The sequence below is a fragment of the Bos grunniens genome, chromosome 17, assembly GCF_055505025.1.
Source record: "Bos grunniens cultivar Pamir isolate PY7600 chromosome 17, Bosgru_T2T1.0, whole genome shotgun sequence".
NCBI classification, from domain to species: Eukaryota; Metazoa; Chordata; class Mammalia; order Artiodactyla; family Bovidae; genus Bos; species Bos grunniens.
In genome coordinates this window covers 73,297,171-73,317,434 of record NC_141181.1, presented here as the reverse complement: position 1 = coordinate 73,317,434, position 20,264 = coordinate 73,297,171, and the positions used below count along the sequence as shown (strand labels likewise).

The following is a 20,264-nucleotide window of genomic DNA, read 5'->3' as shown; positions in this document are numbered from 1 at the left end:
TCTGATGAGAAGGCAGAACGTGCCAGGCCTCCCAGTCATCAGCCCCTCAGCCTCTGGGGGACATTGGCTGGGTTCCCAGGGGGATTCCCAAGCCCTCAGCCAGGATGCTGCAGCCACAGGGAGGACCCAAGGCCTCCCGGAGCACAGGATCCCAGGGACCCCCTGCCAGCCAATCCCCATCCACGTGGCCTCCAGGCAGCCTGCAGGGATGCTGACCCAGGGGCTGGCTGAAGACTCAGGAGAGCTCCCCCCTCCCCACCCCACGCAGAGGAAGGCGGGACAGCTGTGCAGGTGTCCCCAGAGTGTGAGGGTGCATCACTGGGTTCTCTGGCCCTAGAGTCGGGCCTGACTCTGTATAGGGGTGGGGGGCACCAAGCAAGTGGGCTCTGAAGAGGAGCTCCTGGGCGGGAGACGACATCCACGGGAGGGGACGGGGCGGGGTGGGGGCGGACACCTGTGGAGGTAGGGGCAGGCCTGAGCCTGAGTCCCCTCCCTGGGTCACAAAGACAGGTGGGGCCCTAGGAAGTCGGCGAAGCTTCGAGCCTGTTTTCCAACTGAAAAATGGAGCAAGGCTCCCCCAGCAAAGGGCTGCTGGCGGAGGGGGTTGGCCTCCGGTGTTTATTGAAGCGAGGAAGGGCGTCGGCCGCGCCGAGACGCACCCCGCGTTCCCCGGCCTGCGGACAAAGCCCTGAGGGGTAGCTGGCCGCTCGGGGAACCCCAAACGCCCGGGCCGCCACGCCCTCGACCCGCACCCTCAGCCGGCTCGACCGGACCGTCATCCCCGCGGCCGCCTGCAGGGGCCGCTGCCTCTTTAGAAACGCGCCGCCTTTGTCCGGGCCGCGCGGAGCCGCTGCACCGGGCGGGCCGAGCGCCTCCCCGCCGCCCAGCCCGCGTCCTCGGCCGACGCCCCTCCCGCCGGCCCGGCCCGGCCCGGCCCGGAGCGCGCAGGTGGGCGCCCCGCCCGCCGCCAGGCCCCGCCCCGGCCCGCCCCCGGCCCGCCCCGCCCGGCCCGGCCGGCGGGGACCCGGCGGAGCGCTCGCGCGTCAAACCACATGATCCCATAAAACATTCATCGGCTCCCGGCCCGCCGCCCTCGCCTCCGCGCCGCCGCCCGCAGCCCAGCCGACCGGGCGGAGCGCGCTGCCTCGTCCCGCGGCCGGGCCGGGGCCGGGCCGGAGCGGCGGCGCCTGGATGCGGACCCGGCCGCGGGCGGACGGGCGCCGGCCCCGGAGCGACTTTCGGTTCCCGACGCGCCCCGCCCGACCCCTACGATGAAGAGGGCGTCCGCCAGAGGTGAGTGCCGCTCCCGGGCCGGCCGCGCGCGGAATCCGGGCGCCCCTCCCCGAGCTGCGGGGCGCGCCCGGGCTGCCGGGGGCTGCGGAGGGTCACCGCAGTGCCGCCCGGCCCCGGGAGGGCGGAGCCCGCGGCAGCAGGAAAAGTTGCCGCTTTCCGGGAAAGTTGGCGGCGGTGGCGGGGCCGGCGGCGGGGCCAAGGTGGGGGTCCGCTGTCGGGAAGGGTGGGGTCCGGCTTCTGAGCGCCCGGCCGCGAAGGGGTTAACGAGCAGGTCTGCAGAAACGCGGGCACCCAGCAGGGGTGGGGGTGTCCAGCCGCCTCCCTCCTCGCACCCCGCGGACTCGGCTCAGGACCTCTGGTTTTTCTGGGGTCAGACCGCAGCGGGATGATGGGGGCGTCGGCGACAGTAGAGGGCGCGGAGGGCGGGGCTGACCCAGAGCTGTCCCCCCCCCAGGGGTCGGGCGAGCAGAGGTGCAGGCAAGCACCCCCCATCCGCAACCTGAGGGCCCCTGCGGGCTGCGCGGAGGGGCAGGGGACGTGGAGGGGCTCGAGCGCCCCCTCCCTGGCGACTCCCGCGGGACCCTTCCCCTCTACCTGGTGTGAAGGGCTGGGGGCGGGTGGGGCATGCGTTGCCTGGAGGGTGCGCCCCTGGTCTCCCCCCCTTCATGTCCGTGGTGCCGCAGGCTGCACACGTTTCTCTGCACGTGCTCATGTCCACAAGGCTGCACACTTGCACACGCATGTGCACACGCGTGCCAGGCTGCCCCGCGTGCACGCGCGCACACGCTGTGGTGCACATCCACCCCCGCCCGCACGCCCACGGCCATGCGTGCACATAGCACGGGCGCTGTGGTCGCCTCAGTGGGCTCACGCTGGGCGCACAGGAGCACGTGTCCTGGCGGGGAGGCCAGGCAGCGGGAACTCAGGGTGGGGGAATCGGGCTGGAGGAGCCACCCGGTGTCCAGGGATCCTCCGTTCCCAGCCCCGGAGCCTGTGTGGCCTGAGCTCGATATGCGTCTGCACGTGTGTCTCTGTTCTCATGACCGCGTGCTCCTGCGAGCACAGCGGCGTGTGTCTCTTCCACTCCTAGTGCAGGTGCCCTGTGTGCCCAGGCAGGCCATGGCTGGCTTCCCCCCACCCAGATCTGTAGCAGAGCCCCGGGAACCGGGTGCTTGGAGCTAGTTCAGTGCCCAGCCCTGGGCTTGAGGCCAAAGAGGTGTCTGATTGCCCTGCTCCCCTCAGGCTGAGGCAGAGCTGGCTGATGGGGGCTGGGACCTACCTGGGTGGGGAAGGCCCACTTCACACCTCGAGGTCAGTGCCTCAGTGCCGTGACACACAGGCCAGCCCCTGGCACGCCCTGGAGTCTGCCACTTGGTCCAGTTCAGGGTAGGCATGTGCCCACCCCACAGCTGACCCAGGGTGACCTCACGAAGGCTCTGTCCCCGGTGGGCTGGTGGTCTCCACGGCGAGAATCCTCTGGGTGAGGGGTTCTGTGGTGGGTCGCCTGCCTCAGCTGCTAGGGTGGAGGACTGAGGTAAGGGTGTAGGTTACCCGCTCTCACCATGCTGAGCAGGACCCCAGCACAGGGCTCAGAGAGGTGGGGCCCACCACCTGGCCCCCTCCAACAGGGCCAGTCTTTGTAGAATGAGGACAAGCAGCTCATCCCTATAGGCTTTGGGGTGGGTCCCATGATGGGGCAGGCAATGGGGGCTGGCTGCTCCCTTTCTCAGCCTCAGTCTTCCCATCTGTAAAGTGGGTACCCTCCCCGCTCCTGCTCCAAAGGAGGTGAGAGAGGAACCAGTGCCCACGTGAGGCAGGAGGCTGCTCACAGACCCCAATTCCTGGGTGTGGAATGGCAGGAGAATCAGGGCCCGGATGTGGTCCCAGCTCCGCCACCGGCCGTGGTGTGACCTTGGGTGTGCGGTTCACCTCACTGGGGACATGGGTCAGTGATCAGGCCTCCCTTGGGAGTAGCTAGGGACACGTACAGGGTGAGGCCCCCACAGAGTGCTGGCTCCAGTGCTTCTGCCTGCAGCCGACTGAGAACACCAGCACCCCGCGCTGGTCTGCAGTCCCACACAGGGAAGTCCTCCTGGAACCCTGCACTGCCGGCAGGACGCTCCCCACTAAGATGGGGAACAAAGGCCCATGGAAGCCCCTGGGGAGCTGGAGAAGGGAGGGGCAGGTGGGGGCAGAAGGGAGAGAGGGCGTTGCGGGAGGGGGCATGGCCACGTGTGTCCCCCACGCCAGGCTGCTGAACCCCGAGCCTTGGCTTCCTGACGTGACAACCAGTGCCAGCCAGGGGCCGCGGTCAGGGCCGGCTCTCCCTGTGGTGGTGGAGGAAAGGTGGGGCAGGCGAGCCTGGGCTGGGAGTCTCAACCAGCAGGAGGTCTTGCGGGGGGGTCTGTGGGAGACATGCTGGGGCTCCAGGAGGCAGAGGGGAGCCCCCCGGGGGGCCGTGTTTCCTGCTGTCCTGGGCCTGTAGCCAGAAAGTCCTCACAGAGCCTCAGTCTGTGCGTGCACAGGGGGTCAGGAGCCCGAGGGGAGAATAGGGGTGTCGCTGGGAGTAGGGGGTAGGTGTGAGTGCCTCCCCCGCCCCTGGGCCCCGTCCTGGCCTTCCTGACTGCTCTTGGCTCTGCACGGTCAATGTGCCCTGACCTCCAACCCCCGAGTCCACCCGCTCCTCCCTTCCCAGCGGCCAGTCCCCAGATCCCACCTTTGCTCCTGGGTGGCCCTTCACTCACTCCCTCACTGACTCCCTGGCTCTCCTGGCCTGTCAGACCCCCTCTGAACCCAGCAGCTGAGGGCTGTGGACCTTGCCTGTCTTGAGCTGCTAGGACCGAATGCTTTTGAAGGACTGGTGACCACGGAGCTGGAAGCATCCGCCCGGGCCCAAGGGCGGGCAGCACCCACAGCCTGCATCTCCGCCATCGCTAGAGCCTGTGGGCCTGGCCGGGCGTCCTCTGCCACAGTTTCTTCCTTGGTCGCTGTATCTTAAACTCTGCGCACGATGGGACCCGCTCCTGTGTGTCCAGGTGTGCGGGTGAGGGTGGAAGCCCTTTCCAAGGACCTGCCTTCAGTCGTGTCCTAAGCGGCCCTGGCCTCTCAACACGGCCGCTTGAGCAGCAGGACACGAGACGGGGTGCAAACACCACACAGGAGCCGGGGGCGTGGCCGGGTGCCCCATAGGAGGCGGGGCCTGGCCCAGCCCCGCCCACCTGCCCAGAGCCCGGCTCCGAGGGCCTCTCACACCCCCCCGCCTGGGCCTGCTGGCGGCACCCAGGTCCAGCCCTGGTGCCTCTGGCGCCGTGGGCCGGCCTCTCCTCTGCCGCCTTCTGACAGCCCCCACCCCGGCCCTCCACAGTCCTGACTGCCGTCTCCTAGCAGGCCTGGGGTGGACAGTGGGCCATGGGGGCCCTGGCCATGGCCTTGCCCCCTGCCCACGCTAACCCAGAGGTGGAGCTGAAGGAGTCGGGCAGCCACGCTTACACCCGGCACGTGGCCTGCCCCGGCAGGGCCCTGGCACGTGGAGCTGGGCCCATGCTGACACGGGGAGCCCAGGACAGGAAGCGGGGTGTCCCAAGCTGACTCAGCTTTGTTCAGGCAGCCGCCTGGCACCCCGGGGGGGGGGGCGCGGCAGAGGAGGGTGCTCCTTGGCCCAACACCATCACAGAGCAGGCTCCAGGGGATCTTGGTTCCATGGAGTGTTGGGGGGACTGGACGAGCGTTTCGTGGTCGAGCTGGTTTGGGATTGGCTGGGTAGGAGGTGCCGATGGAGCTTCTTTATTGCAGGGCATTGGATGGGCAGAGCCCCTCTGACAGGCACCCTGTGTAGCACGCTCAGGGCCTGTGGTGCCCAGGAACCTGTTTTGGGAACTGGTGGCTGAGATCCAATGGAAGGGCTGGGAGGGGGACCTTGGGGCCCCCACCCAGGGCCCCGGGGAGGGTGGGCTGTCCCACACAAGCCCTGAAGCCATGCACCTGGTAGGCGGAGGGACCTTGCTCTCCTGGCAGCAAGGCAATGTGCAAATTTAACCTTTGGGTTTATGGCTCTATTTCTTTGCAGCAAATGTCACGGGAAATGTCAGGCTGAGGCTGAAGCTGATGGGTGAGGGGCCCATGGAGGAAGGGGGTGGGGCACTGAGGGGCTCAGGCCATGGCAGGGCCCTGGGCCCCTCACCTCATCCAGGGAGCCCTCTGAGATTGCCCCTCAACTGCTTGGGCCCAGCATGGTGTCCCTGGTCTGTCCCAACCTTTGCGACCTTGCTGAGACAGTGCCTTTATTTACCTCCTGCCAGAGCCCAGATGGGACGGGCTCGGGGACCTGCCAGAATTCTCCTCAGCCTGAAGTCTGGCAGCCGTTGGATCAGCCCGGGCAGGGCCGGCCTGCTGTGTGACCTTGGGCAGCACCACCCTCTCCCGGTCACCAGAGGCCTCGTCCATGACCCACAGTGGCCAATTCCCGGCCCAGTGCCTTCATGGGTGGGAAAATGCCCTGAGTTGGACGTGTGTGGGGTGCTTGCTGGGTGTGTGTGCGGGGCCCGTGGGGGTGGGGGGCTGGCTCATGGCGTCCTGTGGCTGCTCCAGGCAGAGAGTAGGTGCTCAGCACACACAGAGAGGACTTGCACGGCGGGGCGGGGTCGAGGCTAGTGGGCAGTCCACAGCCCCTGGGCCTGCTGGCCTCTGGGCCGGCCGGGCAGGGCCAGCTCTGAGGCCTCAGCCTGGCCTGCCACGGAGTGCCATCGGGGCCTCAGCTCCCAGGGGTTGGTTAACAAATGTCTGCTGCCTCCGGGCTGTGTGCCAGGCGTGTGCAAATGAGGGGAGTCTCAGGCCCCTGGGCTGCCACCCCTGGCAGCTCTATACCCATTTCCCTCCACGTGCCTCTCTGGGGGTCTCAGGCTCCCCAGCTTCAGTCTGTCTGGTGGTCATTGCCCTGTACCACACGTCCCTCCACCCCTGCATCCGGGCCCGAGGCCTAGCGTCCTGGCCACCTCCCGCTACCCTTCCCCAAGGGCAAGTCCAGTGTCAAGCTGGACCCCTCCCTGCCCCTCCTCCTCCAGGGGTCTGCTGTGGACCGGCGCACTCCTGGGCCCGTGGCCACAGACGCCCACATATGCTTGCCGCCATCTCATCTTCCTTTCAGGCTCTGAGACGCTGTCCTAAAATGCTGCCAGCCAGGCTCCTCCTGTCCCGAACTCTCCTGTGTCCGCCCCACCTCAACGAGGCCTGCACTGGGGGTCTTGTTCGGAAAAGTCTCTTCTGCTCCGGCTCCCAGGTCCCAGCATCTGGCACTCACACACCTGCTTCCCCACCGTCCACATCTCCAAGTTCAGCCCAGGGCTGGCGCCGGGGCGCAGGCTGGGGTGGGTGCAGGAACGGTGGGGTGGCCTCAGGACTGCCCTGAGTCAGTGCCCAGGGCCCCGGGCGCCAGTGGTCTTTGGGGCCAGTGGCTGTTGAGCATGGGCCGGGTGCCCAAGGTGGTCCCCAGGGTGCAGGTCTGCAGAGGGTGCCCACCTGTGAGCAGTGCTCTCCACAAGGGCGCGGGGGGCCTGCGTGGAGAGCCTGGGCTTTGGCCCCAAGCCAACCATGCCCCAGCAGGCCCCTCACCCTCTGGGCCTCCCTGCCACTCAGGAGGTTTCGAAGGGAGTCAGTGGAGACTGCTGCCCAGGGCCCCACTGCGGGCTTGACTGTCCCAGCTCCTGGGGGCCCTTTCTGCTCAGCTGGGACCCCCCCTGCCCTGTGCTGGGCCATGCTATGGGAATAGAGGCTGTGATGGTGCTGCCTGAGACCCCCACGTCCTGCCCTGCCCCGAGGACATCGGGTGGCGCTCAGACTGGAGTGTGGGTTCCCCTACCCGTGCACCCCGTCCGGGCCCCCACCCACCTGCCCGCCCGCCACGTGGCAGCCTCCCCTCGGGATGGTCGGTTTGGCTTAGCAGCTGAGGCCAGACTTGGGGAGCACCCTTCTCAGCCCTGCTGGCGGGGTGAGCTGTGCCCCATGCTTAACACGACACAAGGGGCAGGGGGACCCCTGACAGGTCCCTGAGAGAGGCTGGCTTCCAGCTGCATCCCCAGCAGGTGTCCCATGCAGGGCCGCGGGGACCTTGAGATTCCTGTGACATAATCAGGCTCTCGGGTCCCAGGGAGATGCCTGAAAGTCCACGAGGGTCCCCAGAGGAGCTGGTGTGGGTGCTGGCAGGCTGGTGAGGAGCCTGAGGCCTGGGCCCCATCAGGCCCCCAATGAAGCCATACTGGGACCCCGTCCTGGCCCAGGACCAGGGACTCCTGGTGCGAGCAGAAGCCCCGAGACCCCGGGACGGTCCACCATGTGGGGCTCGGGAGGCCGGGGTCGGGGTGGGGGTCAGATGAATATGGGAACCAAGAAGGGTGCAGGGAGGGGTGAGGGGAGCTCGAGCGGGACAGACGGGGCCATGGGGGTGGGGATGGCGAGCTCCAAGCTCCCGCCAGCGGGCACAGGGCCCCTGGCCAGGTCTAGGCTGCACATCATCTCCCAACCTCAGCCCCAGTTTCTGCCAGGCAGAGGCTGACACGGGGACAGGTGTGACAAGCTTCTGGCTTCCTGTGCGAGAATCTGCAAAAGAAAAACTCTCCCCATAGAGACGTTCCTACTGCATCCCTCCCGGACTTCACCGAGAGGGCCCGTCACAGCCAAGACAGATGGTGCCCCTCGGGACCGCACTCGTCACCTGCTCCCAGGGCGGCAAGCGGGGCGGCGGGGGTGGGGGCAGCAGCCTGGGGGTTCGGCACCTCTCCGGAGCCCTCCCTTCAGCACCAGGCCGTGGCAGGCGCTGGGAATCAGGAAGGCTCCCCGTCCGACCCCTGCGGCCCATTTCCTGCCAGATGGACAGCTCGGACACGGGGCAGGGATCACTGTCCCCACGTTGCCAGGTCTGGCTGTATGCGCTCTTCAGCTGAGGGGACGAGTCTGCAGAGAGTAGACCACCGGGCAGGGCCCTTGAGGGGCTCCCGCTGTCGGGACAGCCTCCCCTGCTCCTCCTCCCAGGGAGCCACCCCGTCCAATGTGAGCATGTGAGCCCAGATGGACCGACGGAGAACACATCTGACTCACCCTGTTCGTGCCTGTGGCCCGGGGTGGGGGGTGGGGCAAAAACAAGCAAGGAGACCGTCGAGGTGACCGTGGAGGGAGGGTGATGGGCCCCCACCCGTGGGGGTCTGTCAGGTTCACAGCCTCCACACCCCCATTCACAGACCACAAACCCAGGTCTGAGAAGCCGAGGTTGCCGGAGTCCCCGGGCTGAGCAAGGAGAGAGGACGTGAAATAAATTAGGAAAAATCTGGGGGGAAAGGCAAACGTGTGTGTCAGGCTGGGCAGAGCACGGAGGCCCAGGCGGGAGCCAGGTGGGCGAAAGGCAGGACCTCAGCGGGGCCAAGCGGTGTGACGTGCGGGTGGCCCCCGGTGCCCAGCTGCGGGCGTCCCCAGCAATGCTCGGGGCCTTCCGGGGCTGCTCCCCAGCCCGACCTCAGCCTCAGGCACTTCTGGGCCCAGGGGCGGGTGCTCAGGAAACCAGGCCAGCCTGCCCGCCCCGCCCCGGGGTGCCTGGCACAGCGGCCGAAGTGCCCTGACCTGCTTTCCACGAGCAGTGGCGCCCGGTGCCCCCACCCTCGCTGGTGAGAAGCCGCCAACGAGCTCCATCCCAAAGTGATTTCAAATAAGGCAAAGTTATCACACAATCATATAGGAATAATTTATCACTCGTTAATAAAAGAGCAATTACTTATTCACATCACCCACCCCTTCCGCACGCCGGGTGTTTGGACGCAGGCACACGACTGAGGCTCGCATAGAGGCAGAGGGGAGGCCTGTCCGCGCTCTGCCAAAGTCAGCGGACCCCCACCCCGATGCCCCGGGGGTTTTTCCCCCTGGCTTCCCTGCTCCTGAGGGTCCCCAGTCTGGGGTCAGGAGTCGGATCTGTGACCTGGGAGCACCCGGGGCGGGGGACTCTGAGGGGCCCGGCGCACGGATGATCTTCATGCTGGAAGCGATCCCTCTGAGAGCCTGGATTTCCAAGGCCTCGGAGCCGAGCGCCCGGTGCTCCCTGGAGACCGGGGGCGTCCTTGGCCACCCTTGGCCGAGCAGCGGCTGAAGAGCAGCCAGCCGCCCGCCATGTGCCGGAGGCTTGGGGAGAATCAGTCCCAGTTTCTCCCCCGCCCCACACCTTGGAAATGCTGCCGCTAACCCACGTTCCTCTTCACCTTCTGGCAGAGACACTTTATTTTCTTCTTTTTATTTATCTCTGTTTCTGAGGTTTCACTGCCAAGCCTGCAGTCTTTTTAAAAAGATAACACCGTGGTCGGCCGCGTCTTGCTCAAAGTTAAAGCCTGCACCGGGCCCTGGGAGGCTGGTCCCGGGATTCTGGTGTGCGGTCCTCCTCCAACCCACCTGCTGCCGCCGCGTGCCCCATTCCTCCAGGTGGTTACCCCCATGTGTCCATGGCTCCGACCTCGCCCCGCCCCCTTCTCCAGCACGCTCGCCAGCGAGGCTGCCAGTTGAATTCATAACCACTGTTTCCTAACCCAGGTCACGCAGATGCTCATCACCGCATGGCCACAGAGGGTAACCCCTCGCTCTGGCATGGCCCTTGGTTTTTCCTGGAGTTTAGAGCTGACTTTGTCTTTTGCCCTCATCCCAGGTGCCACCCTCTGGGACCTCCTCTGCTCCACAGCAGGCACTCTGCTGGCGGTCTGGTTTCTCCCCGGGGTCGGGGGAGTATCTCCCTCCAGGCCTTCACCTGCCATCCCCTCCTGGGCCAGGCACGCGGCCGTCCCTTCACAGCTGCCCCTGACTGCCCTTCACCACCCAGTCTTTCTTGGGGTTCGTGTTTCTTTCTTTCTGGGTTCACGTCCAATTTTAGCTGAAGCATGTTCCACTATCTAAAAAAGACCCCGTGAAGAACCAGTCTCTGAGCCCTCGAACGTCAGCAGGTCTAAGCCGCGTGCCCACTCCTAAGTGAGTCTGCAGCCGTGCCGCGGCTCCTCTCCTGACCCTGAGGCCTGAGGCCGTGCCACGAAGGTCCCGCGTTGTGCCAGGCACTCGCCCAAGGGGGTCTTCAGCTCCGGGAAGTTCTCAAGTATCATTTCTCGGTAATTTCCCCTCTTCTCTTCTGTTTTTCTTTCTGGAGTTTCCTAAGACAGGTGTTGGCTCCATGCTCATCTTTTTCTCTTCTGTTTTTTTTCTTTTTTGTTGTTGTTCTTTCTGGAAGACTTCCTTGACCTTGTTTTCCAGACTTTCCATTGATTTTTGGTAACTTTAGCAGGTCTATCTTTAGCTCCCAGGGCTCTTCTTGTTTCCTGACGGCTCCTTTTTCATAGCACCCTGTTCTTGTTTTATATCCTCTCCTGTCCCTGTGAGGACACTGGTTGGATTTCCCTAGTTTTTATCTACTCACCGCACAGTTTCTGCTTCCTCTAGAATCATTTCCACTTTTGTCAGCATTGGCACCTCTTCCAGACACCTGGTTTTCTGGTAATGTTTACCGGGGAGGCATGGAGGCTGGTGGGGTGCTCTGTTGAGAGAGGGGCCCATCGACTGGTGGGTGTGGGTGATCAGGCAGGAGCCACTCTGCATGTCCCAGAGGCCACAGCGGAGACCAGGGCCGCCGGACCTTGGGGTCCACCTCAGGCAGCCCATGGAGTGGGACTCCTGGGCTGAGGTGGCAGCGCTCAGGGGGTCAGGGAACCCAGAGCCTGCACTGGGCAGGGGGCTCAGCGGCTCACCCGCTGCAGGGGCTGCTTCTCCGCCCAGCTCTCTGGGTCCCTTGGGGCTCAGGGCCTGCCCTGGTCACCTGGTGTGGCAGGCGGCGGTCTTGTACGCTGTGCCCAGGCACCTGGTGAGCCCCTGCAGTGAGCGTCCTGCTGGCTCCCCGTGGTCGCTGCCCCTCCATCAGGCTCTGTGCCCACATCTGAGGCGTGGGGTTGATGGTCATCTCCTCGCTGCACTGGGGGCATGTAGCTCAGCCCCCAGGAGTGAGGGTGTCGGTGCCTTGGGTGTTCCCAGGAGGTCCCTGGCGCTGGACGCATGGGAAGCGGGGGTGCCAGGGTGGACAGTGTGCCTCCCTGGGAGCCGAGCTTGGCCACGAAGGCCTTGCATGACCTAAGGCCCTGATGCTGGAGTGCTCGGGGCTGCCTCGCGTCTGCCCTGCGCTGGGGCGGGGGGGGGGGGGTCTCTCCTCCTCCGGGGCTTGGGGCCGGGTCACACGGGAGCGGGGCGCTCACTGGCCCACCAGCACCACGCCATCCACTTGGTGGGAGGCGGGGACAGAGAGCTGGGTTTGACGCACTTCCCCCAACGTCAGGATCCAGGCCGTGGCTGACAGCTCTTCCCATTTAAGGACGAATGATAAAAGTGGGGCACCTTGGTCAGGAAAGGGGAGACACCGCCGCGTGCAGGGCCTCCTTGCCAGCAGGCCTCCCCGGAGCCTCCCACGGACACACGGCCACCCAGAGGCGGTGGCCTCGGCCGGTGGCAGCGTCTCGGGCTGAGGGTCCGGGCCCCCCGTTTGCCTCTAGCCGGGGGGTTCCGTGGGCCTTGCTGCTTCTCCCCACCGTCTCCCTTGCTGGTTGCTGCCCCACCCAAGCTCTGCTGCTCAGTTTCAAAGCCCCCAAGCACCCCGCCCGGGGTAAGCCCATCTCGGAGCGCAAACCACCCCAGTCGGGAGCGTTTGGGAGGACTTGACCCTCCTGAGACAGCAGGAGCAGGCTCCCAGTACAACTGCCCCTCGGGTCAGTGGTGACCGCAGCAGTCAAGAGCCAGGACAGGCTGATCCCCAGGGTGAGCGGTCCAGGGCCTCCAGAGCCCGGCCGTTGTCTTCTCAGAGCCAAGTAAGTCCTGCTCTGCAGAGGCTGCCGCTGGCCTCATCACCGATGCCGAAAAGGGCCGAGGGCTCGGAAGCCACTGAGGTGATGGCCCATCAGCTTCCACCACAAAGGCCGGCCGACCCCTCGGCCCAGCCCTGGGACTCCCATGTCTGCCGGTGTCGCCTCGTCATAGCAGCCCTGGGGCCGTCCAGCAAGCTCACCTCTAAGCCCGGGTCACCCAGGCTCCAGCAGCACACGTCCAGAGACGGTGTGTGTGTGTGCGCGCGTGCCCACAGTGCACGCCCGAAGTGTGGGCCCCGGGGCGTGGGCTCCCCCACTGCAGTGGCCTTGCCGGAGGCAGCCAACAGGGCCTCGCGGGAACAGTCAGCTTCGAGCTGACCGCAGAGGCAAGGTCCCAGGAGGACGGGGGAGGGCGGGAGCCAGCCCTGTTGGCCCTGCCAGGCTCGGCATTTGGTCCAGGACAGGAGGGGGCAGTGGATGGCATCGAGGCAGGCTGGTGGGCCTGGTGGTAGCTGTGTGGCAGCAGGGCCCAGGCCCTGGCATGGGGCACGCCCCATCTCTGAGCCCCCCCGGGGCAGGGGCATGTCGGCCAGCAGCCACTTTCTCATTAGTATCCTCTGGGGACGGGAGCCGACAGTGGCCACTGCATTGCATTAGCACAGGACCCTGACGAGCCGGGCCGTGCGGACAGAGATCCCCAGGTAATTAGGCAGCCGGTGTATGCTGCGGGCCTGATGGTGTGCGAGGTGGGAGGAGGAAGTGCCTGCTGAGTCCCTGCTGGGAGTCGGGCGTGGCCTGTACCAGTGGTCCTGGGGCTGGACCAGGCTTCCGGTGTGGTGTCATCAGCGCCACCCCCACCCCCAGCCCACCCAGTGGGGCCCCGGGGAGGTGGGCGCTGTGGAAGAACATGTGCCTGGACAGGGCGGGGTCCCAAGCCCTGCGTGCTGGCGGCCCAGCCTTGGCTCCGAGGCCTGCAGCCCACACACCCTGTGTCCCACCTGTCAGAGGGTACTTTTGGGTCCTCACTTTGCAGCGGGCTCCAGCACGCCTCCCTCGATGTCTGCCTGCGGCCAGCTGGGCTCCGTGGCCCCCAGACGCCGTGTGGTGGGGTCCAGTGTGCGCCTGGACCACAGAGTCCCAGCAGGGCCACGACCGTGCCACCCTCAGAGCACACGGGTGGGTGCGCTCTGCACCCAGGCCTCCCACTTCTGTGCGGCCAGGCCCCCCTCCCCTGTTACCCTCTGTGTAACTGCCTCCCGGGGGCTTGAGGCAGGGCTGCTGGCTGAGGCGGCGGTAGGAGCTTTGGCTCTCCGCGGCTCAGGCAGGCCTTTCAGTGCCCGGACCCCCGAGACTGGGATGCCTGCTAGTTCCTGGGCTGTGAGCGGGTGCCCCACCCACCACCCCAAAACCGCACCCCCTCGCCTGTAAAACGGGCGACACGCTAGTCCCCCAGAGACCGCTGGGCCCGCTCAGCCCTGGTCTGCCTGTCACGGGCTCTGCCCACAGCAGGCCTGTCTCCCCCACTGCTCAACCCCATGTCCCTCACCCTCCTGCCACAGGGGGTCACCTTGCCTGCTAGGGATCGGGCCAGCCCATACCCCCCGCCACCCACCCCCAAGCTGGGCAAGGGGCCCGAAACGGCCCAGCCACGTGTGCCGCACTGAGCGTGTCTGTGCCTGCCGGCCGGACGGAAGGTGGGCGGTGAGGATGAGAAACAGCGATGACCGAGGGGGACAGATGGACGTCGGGGGCGGGCGGTGAGCCCATCGCGGGTGGGGCCGGCAGGGATGGGGCGCGGGCGCAGCCGCACTGGGGAGCCGTGACCCTCTGCGGCGCGTGGACACCACCCCCACCCGAGCTATTTCTGGCCTGGTTAAGCTGGCTGTGGCCTCCTGTTCTGCCTTGTACTGCAGTTGGCGATGTGACCCTCCATGGGACGTTCTTGGTGCTCGAGAGGGTCCTGGGCGGATGCTGCCCGAGCCCGCCACAGACCACCGACCCCAGGCTCCGGGACCCGAGGCCAGCTACCCACACCTCCAAGCCTGGGCCCCGCTCTGGCCGTGGCCACACTGGCTGCCCTTTGGGCTGGGACTGCTGGTGCCTCCTGCCCCTCTGGCTGTTCTGTGGCTCCTTGTTTTGCCCATGTGCCCCCAGGACCTGCTCTGAGTGGCAGCAGGTCACAGCTTAGCCTCTCACTGCCTCAGCTTCCTAATCTGAAGGTGGGCTCACACACCAAAAAGAAAACGGGTTCTCGTGCGACTGCGACTCCGTCTCAGGCCTTTTTGTGCCAGCTGGTGGGCCCTCGTGACAGCCCGCAGAGTGGGTGTCACAGCCACCCCCTTGCCGCAGGGAGACTCTGGGCCTCAAGGCTGGCAGCCCTCCTCCATCTCTTTGGTGCAGATGGCCTTGGAGGCCATGCCAGGCCTGACACCTCCCAGCCTCCCAGTCTTGTCAGCCAGTCAGGAAGAGAGACCCTGAACAGTATCTGGTCCCCAAGCCCCTGCCCCCAAGGCCCGAGGGGCTGGTCCTCCCCCGAGTGCAGCCCTGAACCACGGCTCCAGAGCAGACCTGGCCTAAGCTGGAGGTGCCCCTCTACGGGGAGAGTACCGGAGGAGACCCCGGCCATTCTGTGCAGAGGCCCCGGGACAGGAGGGCTTGGCTCTGGGGGAAGCTGAGGGGGCCTGCTGACCTGGCATGGGACCCAGGTCGTGAGGTGCAGGGCCTGAGGGGGCCTGCTGGCCTAGCAGGGACCTGGGTCGTGAGGTGCAGGGCCTGAGGGGGCCTGCTGGCCTGACAGGGACCAGGGTCGTGAGGCTTGCAGGGCCTGAGGGGACCTTGGCCTGGCAGAGACCCGGGTCGTGAAGCTTGCAGGGTACCTGAGGTCACCTGGCTGGGACGAGGGTCATGAGGTGCAGGCCCTGAGGGGCCCTGCTGGCCTGGCAGGGACCCGGGTCGTGAGGTGCAGGCCCTGAGGGGGCCTGCTGGCCTGGCTGGGACCTGGGTCGTGAGGTGCAGGGCCTGAGGGGACCTTGGCCTGGCTGGGACCCGGGTTGTGAGGCTTGCAGGGGCCCTGAGGGGGCGTGGCTGGGACCCGGGTCATGAGGCTTGCAGGGCCTGAGGGGACCTTGGCCTGGCAGGGACCCGGGTCGTGAGGCTTGCAGGGTCTGAGGGGGCCTGCTGGCCTGGCTGGGACGCGGGTCGTGGGGCTTGCAGGGGCCTGCTGGCCTGGCAGGGACCCGGGTCGTGAGGCTTACAGAGCCCTGAGGGGGCCCGGCGTGCCGTGCTGTGGTCTCTGTGAATGAGGTCCACGCGCTGGGCAGTTTTCTCACCTTGTGTGCGGGAGGTCAGCTCCCACGGGGGCCCACTGGGGCCGGGGCAGTGGGCGGCCAGCCGGAGCCTGGGGGGGATTGAGGGGGAAGAAAGGAGAGGCAGGTGAGCAGGGCGCAGCCTGAGAGCATCTGATGGGGGCAGACCCGGAGGCCTGAGAGGCCAGGACCGTGGAAGCCAGCAAGGAGCGGGCGGCGGAGGGGGTTGCAGGACAAGGGGATGGGCTGGGAGACAGTCTGGGTACGGCTGAGGGACGGGGGGGTGGGGACACCTTCTAAGGTGGGAGGGATTAGGTGAGTGGTGGGGTCCAGGCCCTGGGGCGTGGCCAGGGGCAGCCTCCCGCTACCTGGTGGGGGTTCCCGCGTTCCAGGGCGCCCGCCGTGATTATGAACACATAACCCAAAGTTGGGCTTGATTATCTCATAAAGAGATGCCCCCTCTGCTTGCTCAGCAGAGGGGTTGCCATGGAGACCAGCGGGCAGGCCCCAAGGGGGCCAGGCCGGAGCCAATTACCGCAGGCTGAGGCAAGGAGCGGGCCCACCGCCGGCCGCTGTGCTGACAGCAGGGCCCATGCAGAGGGACTGACCCTCAGAAGTTGGTTTCCAAAAAGCCACCGGCTGGGCGAGAGGGGAACCATGTCTGTGTGCCTGATGCCTGCCTCCTGGCAGGGCCCAGACACGTGGCCCATGGCCTATGGTCCTCTGGAGGCCCCGCACGGGGACGGCTGGTTCTGGTGGTGAGCCGACCTCAACCCAGACAACTTCACAGACCGTGGCTGCTGGCATGGGAGCCCCGGGTCAGGGGGCGAGGGTAACAAAGCTCAGTCGGCAGGCATGCGGCGGGTTGGTCACGATGGTGTGGCCCAGCCGTGGTGGTGAGGTCCAGAGTTTGGCCTGATGAGGACCTGCCCCCCGCCCGGCCCCCACCCGAGAGAGTCCCCTGCCACAAGGTTTCAGGAACAGGAAGTACCATTTTTATAGCACAGGCACATTCTGCGGTTAACAGCAGTAGGAGGCCACGGAGCTGGCTTCACCGGGCCCTGCCTCCCAAAGGAGGCCTGGAAGGAGACAGTAGGGAAGGGATGCCAGCTGAGATGCTACCCGGTCACCTCCTGTGTGCTGCCAGCCCAGGGAGGGGTATCCAGGGCTTGCAGGGGGTGGGCCTGGGGCTTCCGTGTCCCCAGCAGCCAACAAACGGCCCAGCCCCAGTGGATACACCCAGCCTGCTGGGCCTCTGGGCTTGGGGCAAGCGTCGGCACCTGCCCAGGCAGAGAGGACCCAGGAGGGGGCGGGAGCCCAAGGTCACAGTCCTGGGTTGGGGAAGCTGGCCCGTGGTCCTCTCCTTTCTCCCTCCCGGCTCCAACCCCAGCACTTTGCTGGCCTTGGGTCTGCAGAATCCTGCTCTTAGCTAGCTGCCAAGGAAGGTGTTAGCTGTCAATGCAGGTGTTAGCTGTCAACGAAGGTGTTAGCTGATAACTCAAGTGTTAGCTGATAAGCCGTAACCCTCCCAGGGGGATTCACATTTTGATAGACTCACTCCCGAGGCAGAAAGAACCTCTGCATTCAAAGCAGAGGCTCCAACAGTGGGGTGACAGGCAGGGAGCCCAGTGCTGGGCATGTGACCCTGCCAGTGAGCCCAGCCTGGGGAAAGCACCCAGGAGCGCTCTCCCACCCTCTCCAGGTTTGGGTGAGGCCCCGCGATGGGGGAAGGAAAAGGGGAGCTGCACCCCCCTGGCTGGGGTGGAACCCCTGGGAGAGTGTCTGGGCGGGAGGGTTGGGGGCAGCTGGACTGGAGTAAGCTCCTCGCCTGGGTAGGAGATGGAGCAGAAGATGAGGCGGAGGGGAGGAGGCGGCCGGAGGTTCACCAGGAAGCACATCTGCCTGGAGGGGCTCTCAGCCGGGGCTGCAGCACCCCAGTCCTGGACCTGCCTGCCCCCTGCCTCTGCCCTCGGGGCTCCTGATCCAGGGGCTGGTGGAGCAGGTGAGTCCAGCTGTGGGACCAGACCCCAGCTGAGGGCCGAGGGGCTGCAGCTCCCAGCTCCCTAGGTGGTGAGGCCCCCTCAGAATCCAGGCAGGCCTTGGCTCCAGGGGCTCTGGGTCACTGCCCCACCCTTCCTGCAGCCCTTGAGGACCTTCTTGGGGTGGGTGGTGCTGCTGCAGAAGCTGTCAGAAGACAGGCCTGGACGTGAGCAGTAGCCCTGGGCTCGCGGGGTGAGTGGGGCCCACCTGGTGCGCCAGTGTTTGCCAGGGGCTTCTCTCCCCGCCTGGCCTGTGAGCTGCTGGCGCTGGGACTGCGCACAGGCCAACCGGCGCTCTGGCGTCTGCAGGTGTGAGTGTCCATTCCAGGAGGCCTTCCCTTGGACCCCGAGTGGTGGCTGCGGCGTGGCAGCTTGTGTATTTGAGTCTCAGGCGGCAGTCAAGATTTCCCGCGGAGCTTAAGACCCCTGGCGGGTTTGGGGGTGCAGCAGCTTCCTCATGGCGTGTGGGGCAAGGATCCCCGCACTAGAGGTCTCGGGGCGGAGCCCCTCCTGCAAGCCCCGACCCAACAGGGCCCCGCCCACCCACAGGGACAACAGCCCCTTCCGCACAGCCCCGCCCTCGCCGGCCCCGCCCACTCACAGGGGCGGAATCCCTCCTGCAAACGCGGGCCCCGCCCCGCCCACCTCACCGCCCTCCCCTCTGCCCGCAGGAAGCCAGCTGCTGGCCTGGGTGCTGTGGCTGCAGGCGTGGAGGGTGGCCGCGCCCTGCCCAGGCGCCTGCGTGTGCTACAGCGAACCCAAGGTGACCACCAGCTGCCCGCAGCAGGGTCTGCAGGCTGTGCCCGCCGACATCCCGGCCGCCAGCCAGCGAGTCTTCCTGCACGGCAACCGCATTGCGTACGTGCCCGCCGCCAGCTTCCGCGCCTGCCGCAACCTCACCATCCTGTGGCTGCACTCGAATGCGCTGGCCCACATCGACGCGGCCGCCTTCTCCGGCCTGGCGCTCCTGGAGCAGCTGGACCTCAGCGACAACGCGCAGCTGCGGGCCGTGGACCCCGCCACGTTCCGAGGCCTGGGCCGCCTACACACGCTGCACCTGGACCGCTGCGGCCTGCGGGAGCTGGGCCCCGGCCTGTTCCGCGGCCTGGCCGCCCTGCAGTACCTCTACCTGCAGGACAACGGGCTGCAGGCGCTTCCCGACGACGCCTTCAGCGACCTGGGCAACCTCACGCACCTCTTCCTGCACGGCAACCGCATCCCCAGCGTGCCCGAGCGCGCCTTCCGCGGCCTGCACAGCCTCGACCGCCTTCTGCTCCACCAGAACCGCGTGGCACGCGTGCACCCGCACGCCTTCCGGGACCTCGGCCGCCTCATGACGCTTTACCTGTTTGCCAACAACCTCTCCGCGTTGCCCGCGGAGGCCCTGGCGCCCCTGAGGTCCCTGCAGTACCTGCGGCTCAACGACAACCCCTGGGTGTGCGACTGCCGGGCGCGCCCACTCTGGGCCTGGCTGCAGCAGTTCCGTGGCTCCTCGTCAGAGCTGCCCTGCAGCCTGCCCGCGCGCCTGGCCGGCCGTGACCTCAAGCGCTTGGCCGCCACCGACCTGGAGGGTTGCGCCGTGGCCACACTGCCGGCCCCTCCCATCTGGACCGGTGGGCCTGTCCACGAGGAGCCTCTGGGGCTGCCCAAGTGCTGCCAGCCGGACGCCGTGGACAAGGCCTCAGTGCTGGAGGCCGGGAGGCCCGCCTCGGCCGGCAACGCTCTCAAGGGACGAGTCCCGCCTGGAGACAGCGCACCAGGCAACCGCTCTGGCCCGCGGCACATCAACGACTCGCCCTTCGGGACCCTGCCGGGCTCGGCCGAGCCCCCCCTGACGGCGGTGCAGCCTGAGGGTTCCCAGCCCCCGGACTCCCCCACCACGGGCCCACGAAGGCGGCCGGGTTGTTCCCGCAAGAACCGCACACGCAGCCAGTGCCGTCTGGGCCAGGCGGGCAGTGGGGGCGGTGGGAGCGGCGCAGTGGAGGGCTCAGGCACCCCATCCGGCCTCGCCTGCAGCCTCGTCCCCCTGGCTCTGGCGCCGGTGCTGTGGACGGTGCTCGGGCGCTGTTGACTGGCCCCCTAGCGCAAGGCCTCACTCAGCAGCTGGGTGTGTGTACATACGGGGTCCCCTCCCGCCACCAGCCAGCCGGCCGGCCGCCCTCCCTGGCGGCGTCGCCCACCGTCCACCCGCCTGCCCTCCCCATTCTCCACCCGTCATGTTTACAGGGCACGGCGGGGCGTTTGTTCCAGAACGCCGCCTCCCGCCCGGAACGCAGTATATAGAGATATGCATTTTATTTTACTTGTGTAAAAACATTGGACGATGTGGAATAAAGAGCTCTTTTCGTAAGCTGTGGGCTCTCAGGCTGGGGGTTGCTGTGAGCCAGGGGAGGGGGGTGAGCTGGGAAGTGCCACCCCACCCCCTTCATGGCACCCGGAGGCCCAGGAAGGTGGAGGGCCTGCTGCGGGTGCTGCGGCCTGGGTGGGCAGCAAGACCCCTTTCAGCCCAGCACTTGTGCCAGCAGGGACCTGGAACACTCTGGCCGCCACCCCTCCCAGCCCTGCTGGCCTTAAGGCCGACCCCCGTGTGCCTTGGCCCCCTCCCTCCTGACTGCCCTGACAGCAGTGTCTACAGCGCAGACCATGCCCAGCAAGACAAGGCTGCCTTTGTGGGGCCATCTGCTCTGCGGTTGCATGGAGTCCCTAGCGGTCCCGGCCTCCCAGCACCACTTTGGCTGCCCCCACTAGCTCCCGTGTGGGTTGGGGGGTCC

General features: G+C 66.8%; 1 protein-coding gene across 2 annotated transcripts; it reads left to right on the top strand.

Moving 5' to 3' along the window:
• The first annotated feature begins 995 nt into the window (after positions 1 to 995).
• RTN4R (reticulon 4 receptor) lies at positions 996 to 19,843 on the top strand. Of its 2 annotated transcripts, none has more exons than XM_086346138.1 (2): positions 996 to 1,293; positions 18,165 to 19,843. In XM_086346138.1, the coding sequence occupies exons 1-2, from the start codon at positions 1,272 to 1,274 to the stop codon at positions 19,562 to 19,564; spliced, it is 1,422 nt and encodes a 473-aa protein (XP_086202264.1). In that variant the 5' UTR covers positions 996 to 1,271; the 3' UTR covers positions 19,565 to 19,843. The 2 variants fall into 2 exon arrangements, with proteins under 2 accessions (XP_086202264.1, XP_086202265.1); XM_086346139.1 differs by lacking the exon at positions 996 to 1,293 and adding an exon at positions 16,245 to 16,272 and having other exon boundaries at positions 18,165 to 19,838.
• Positions 19,844 to 20,264: the final 421 nt, after the last annotated feature.

Coding starts and splice junctions, on each gene's coding strand:
- RTN4R (XM_086346138.1), top strand. CDS start 1,272: ATGAAGAGGGCGTCCGCCAGAG. Junction 1,294..18,164: donor GAAGAGGGCGTCCGCCAGAG/GTGAGTGCCGCT, acceptor CTCTGCCCGCAG/GAAGCCAGCTGCTGGCCTGG.